Source organism: Salvelinus fontinalis, unplaced genomic scaffold (assembly GCF_029448725.1).
Source record: "Salvelinus fontinalis isolate EN_2023a unplaced genomic scaffold, ASM2944872v1 scaffold_2558, whole genome shotgun sequence".
Taxonomy (NCBI): domain Eukaryota; kingdom Metazoa; phylum Chordata; class Actinopteri; order Salmoniformes; family Salmonidae; genus Salvelinus; species Salvelinus fontinalis.
Window position 1 is genome coordinate 1 of NW_026602767.1, and position 5,512 is coordinate 5,512.

The 5,512-nt window shown below is 41.3% G+C and overlaps 1 protein-coding gene across 1 annotated transcript; it reads right to left on the reverse strand.

The window, feature by feature from the left end:
- Window positions 1-3,236: 3,236 nt before the first annotated feature.
- On the reverse strand, window positions 3,237-5,086 carry LOC129850968 (uncharacterized; the record flags this gene model as incomplete). The annotated part of the gene is made up of 3 exons (XM_055917113.1): window positions 3,237-3,497; window positions 4,310-4,657; window positions 5,035-5,086. Coding segments are annotated over 3 exons (661 nt in total), but the record flags the coding sequence as incomplete, so codon positions are not given.
- Window positions 5,087-5,512: the final 426 nt, after the last annotated feature.

Sequence of the window (5,512 nt, forward strand, 5' to 3'; positions counted from 1 at the left end):
GAACTCATTGTCTGAAATGTAACCATTTTCCTTAGCTTCTGTGAGGATCCCTTTCAATTCAGTTTTTAGGTCCTCTGTAGGGTTGAAGGTAAGAGATTGGTAGAATTCGTCATTGTCTAATTGACGGTAGGCTTCTGTCACATATTTGTCTTTACACCACACTACTGTAGCACCACCTTTGTCTGCTTTTTTAATTACAATCCGTTCATTTTTGGACAATGATTCAACTGCATCCCTCTCTGTCTTAGAAAGATTACGTCGTGTTTTGTTGGAATCACTTTTACCCTTAAACAGATTCTCCACATCAAAATTAACTTTCTTGGCAAATGTATTTAGTGTGGCATTCTGGACTATGGGACAAAAAGTGGACTTGGGCTTAAAAGGTGTTTTAGAGGGAACAGAAACTGCCTGACCTGAGACACTGGCGTCTGTAGTTGGAGAGATGTTTTGCTTGTACCAGGCCTTCAGATGTAGATTCCTGTAGAAACGAAATAGTTCAATCTTTGTATTAAATTCATTCGTTGAATATGTGGGGGCAAAGGACAGTCCTTTAGACAAGACCCTTATGCAATCATCAGAAAGGGGTTCTCCAGAAATGTTGATCACAGCCTTGTTCTGGTCCTGCTCCATGTGGTTGGATAGTCTTGATTTCTTCCTCCCCCTCCGTGTTGGCCTCTTACGCGTCCTCTCCCTCTCTTGTTGAGGAACCTGCGTGACTCCTCTTCCTGATCTAAAAAATCTTGGGAGGAGCTGGCCTCTGAGCGTCTGGGGTGATCCTCATCGTCACTGCTTGTAAAGTTGAAAGAAACAGATCTAGGCTTCCTTCTCTGCAGATGTAATTCTGAATTCTTGCGTGTTGGTCTTCTCCAGGCAAAGACCTTGCCTGCCTTTTCAATGGCAGTCCATGTATGGCTTCGTTTTACCTTCTTCCAAAAATCCACAAAAATCTTGAAAGCCCCCCAGGCAGACCAGTCATTAGTGGTAATGAAAGTCTGACAGAACCCATCTCTAAGTACATTGATTACTTTATTAAGCCTTTTCTGATGTCACTTCCAGCCTATCTTCAAGATACCACAGATGTGTTGAACAAAATTAAGGAATTGAAGAATATAGGCACAGCTTCCTTTTTAGTCACCATGGATGTGGAGTCTCTATACACCACCATTGAGCATCAACAAGGTTTGGCAGCGATGCACCATTTCTTGAGTACCCGGCCTGAAACTGAGATGCCTCCTACAGAATTCATTGTCTCACTGACTGAATGGACTCTTAATCATAACATCTTTATCTTCCAGGACCGTATTTTTAAACAGGTCAAAGGATGTGCCATGGGAGCTTGCTACAGCCCTTCCTACGCTGGTTTGTACTTGGGTAAATGGGAAAATGACTTCATTTTGGATCCTTCTAATAACCATTTCTTTGACCGGATTATATGGTGGGGACGCTATATTGAAGATGTTTGCCTGTTTTGGTCCGGCTCAGAAGATGAACTTATTTCCTTCCACCAATACCTTAACAGCATTAACCCTAACATCAAACTAACTATGGAATACAGCAAGGATAACATTCATTTTTTGGACCTCGACATTACTAAAAATGACAAAGGTTGTTTGAACACATCAATCTTTAGGAAACCTACAGATGGGAATACCATTCTGAGGGCAGACAGCTTTCACCCCAAAGGCTAAAAGAGAATATTCCATATGGCCAATTCCAAAGAGTCCGCAGAATTTGCGATCAAGAAACAGACTACAGTGTCAAATCTGCTGAATTGGAGAATCGCTTTTTGGATCGGGGCTACAGCGTTCAGGTCCTGAAAGATGCAGGTATAAGGGCTGGATTACTTGACAGAGAGAACTTGTTACGAAGAAGAGTCCCTCGTGATACATCAGAGAGAGTGTATTTTGTTACAAAATACAGCACTGAAGCAGAAAACATTAAAAGAATCATTAAAAACAATTGGGCAATCATCCAAAGTGATACGCTACTACGCCAAGTCTTTCCTGAACCACCAGTCATAAGCTTTAAGAGATGTCCTACCCTAAATGACAAATTAGTCCACAGTTATCTTCTGGGTGACTCTCAAAAAACTTGGCTTGACCACAAACCGAAGGGCTCTTTTAAATGTAACCAGTGCAACCATTGCAGTAATATTGCACAGAAAAAGTATTTTGTTGACACAGCTTCTAAAATGGAGTATTACCTTTAGCATTTTATTAACTGCAAAACCACTCATGTCATCTATAGATTAGAATGTCCACAGTGCAAGGTGTTCTACATTGGACGGACAAAGAGACGCCTTCAAGATCGCTTGGCGGAACACAAGTACGCCATACGGGTAGGCAATGAAGACTACCCCATGGCAAGGCACTACAAGTCCTTACACCATGGCAACCCTGCCTCCCTACAAGCTATGGGTATTGATCATATTCCGGCCTCTATTAGAAAAGGGGACCGTCTTAAACAGTTAAACCAAAGGGAAAGTTTTTGGATTTACAAACTACAGGCCACTAAGTACCCTGGTTTAAATGAAGATATGGATTTCTCACCCTTCCTGTAGGGTCGTGATGGGTCCATTTGCTGTCATCTAGTGGACATTTTGCTCAATTGCCCTCAGCTATGTTTGGACTGTTGTTCATGTTTTGCTGTGGTCTAGTGTACTGTGGAATATATTGCTTTCTTGTTCTGGACACTTCTCCCAGTCATGGTTAGGGTTGGGACTGCCTCTCTGGGTGTTCTGATGCTTCTAACTTGGAGTTGTATGCTCATGATAACATAGCTACAGTATTTCACCTTTTCATTTGTATATTATTGCTTACTAGTTGTGTCCAATTTGGTAACCACTCCCTCTTCTAATTAGGGCTAATTGGAAAAGCCTTTCAAAAGAGGACATTGTATTCTCCCTTTTCTGTACTCCCTGACGAAGGCCATGCAGCCGAAACGCGTCGGTTTTTAACAACTTTGTTTCTATTGAACATGTCATACTAATAAAGGCATTTTAATTTATTATATGAAGAGTGCCTTGGTCCTCCTTTCTTTTTGATGGTTATTTCTAGTTGTTTATCAAAGTTAGCTGTAGTATACCCCTTTATTGTTTTTCAAGCTAATGCTAAGATGTAGGTCAGTAAACAAAGCCATATTTAGATTGCTGACTCTCAGAACCAATAGATGATTTGCTAGGGACATAAACAGATGAAATTCATGCATTTCTAATGTTCTCTCTGTACACTACTCACATCCCACTACAAGGATCACTGCCGGACCGGGGGAATCCTCTCTGCCGCTCACCGCACAGGAGTAGCTGCCTGCATCCTCCCTGCCTACCGGGTCTAGTTCCAGGTAGTTGGCCATAACCTTGACCTTGTTGGTGTAGTTCAAACGCTGTTTGTCCCTGTACCAGGTGTAGGTGGGATTTTCACTCAAGAAGCAGGAGCCACAGGTGAGGTCTGCCCACTCACCGTCCAAAGCTAGGTCAGGGGTCAAATCAACTTGGAGCCCTGGGTAGAGTGGGGGTCATTTTGATTTGAGTTTTGATTTGATTTAAAAAAAAATAGCTTTATTAGATCAAGTCAATCCAGGAAAATAACAGACAGTAACATAAAGTATAATACATTCTCCTCCCAAAGCTTGTACAAGATTCTCCTATTTTATTGTTTCTTAAAACTACAGATGAAGCCAATGTTTTTTTCCAATGGGAGTAATCTGCTGACGGACGATGGACAGCGGAGATGATTGTCAGTCTGAAAGATGCATATGCTTTTCAAAAAGAATAGAGGACCAAGTCACTCTTCATATAATTCACTAAAATGTCTTTATTTGTATGGCATGTTCAATTGAAACAAAATTTAAAAACTCCAACGCGTTTCAGCTGCATGGCCTTTGTCAGGGGGGGGGGGGGCAAAGAAATTATAATACAATGTCCTCTTTTGAACAGCTTTTCCCCCCAAAAAAAATAAGCTGTTCAAAAGAGGACATTGTATTATAATATCTTTGTACTCCCTGACGAAGTCCATGCAGCTGAAATGCGTTGGAGTCTTTAAACTTTGTTTTATATGAAGAGGGCCTTGGTCCTCCTTTCTTTTTGATAACCAATTTACCCCTTTTACCATAGAGCACCTTCTGTCTACCAACATCTACTATTGTGTACCTTAGCAGCGCTTCCCTTCTTTTTCTACGTATATGCTTTTGTCGGCCTTTGTGCAGACTTTGTGCCTATGCAACTCGTCCGAAAATGGCTGACTTGGGTTGAACATTGACAGACAACGATTTTATCCATATTCATGTGGATGAATTCATGCCCTGGCCTTACCTGTCACATTTAACCTGACTCCTGGATTCCCCAACCACCCCCCAGGATTGACGTCAGTCCCAAACAGGAAGCTGTAGGTTCCTGAATCGCTCTCTCTCAGGTCTGTGATTCTCAGTGTACAGAGTTGATTACTGTCCCCTAGATACTCCACACGACCTTTGTACTCAGGGTTCAAATTCAGATCCAGAGACTCAGCACCAGGCACTTGACCTTTGAACCAGAAAGCTGTTGTGACTTTGTGACCCTTGGGAAATGTGTAAGAGCAGGGCATGGTCACAGAAGAGCCCTCTAAGGAGCAGACTTTCCTGGGGGTGTAAGTCACACTCCAGTTGTCCTGACCCAGACACCCTGAAACATAGGTCACACATCAGGAAGCTGAATCCTAATTCCATCATTAATGAATTGATACTGAAGATGGTCTCACACTATATACTATGGGAAACCTCTTGTGGTGAATGTGTTTTTAACTGACAAACTAAAGAAGAAGTTCCAAGAAGTAAGAAATACATTTGTGGTGTTGAAATCTGTTCTTAGAGAGTTCCAAGTGTTAGAGAAAAACCACCAAAAGAGAAGTACTGTGAGGTTTAGTTGTCAACTGGAAACTATTTTCCCTGTATGACTGTATACTGCTATATGCTCAACAACGTCATACATCCAGATCAATCCTTTTCAGGAGGTAAACAAACAAATACAACTAAAATAATATTTAATCTCAACTAGTTTACCTGTAGTCATGAGCAGGATGATTACCAGGTTGGAGTGTTGAGATTCGGCACCCTGCAGAGATAGAAGATGGTGCAGAAGAGGATACAAAATCACCATCATCATCATCATAACAGAACATACTTCATGTACAGTATACTAACCAGTCATCATCATGACAGAACATACTTCATGTACAGTCTACTAACCAGTCATCATCATGACAGAACATACTTCATGTACAATATACTAACCAGTCAACATCATCATCATGACAGAACATACTTCATGTACAGTATACTAACCAGTCATCATGACAGAACATACTTCATGTACAGTATGCTAACCAGTCATCATCATCATCATGACAGAACATACTTCATGTACAGTATACTAACCAGTCAACATCATGACAGAACATACTTCATGTACAGTATGCTAACCAGTCAACATCATCATCATGACAGAACACACTTCATGTACAATATACTAACCAGTCAA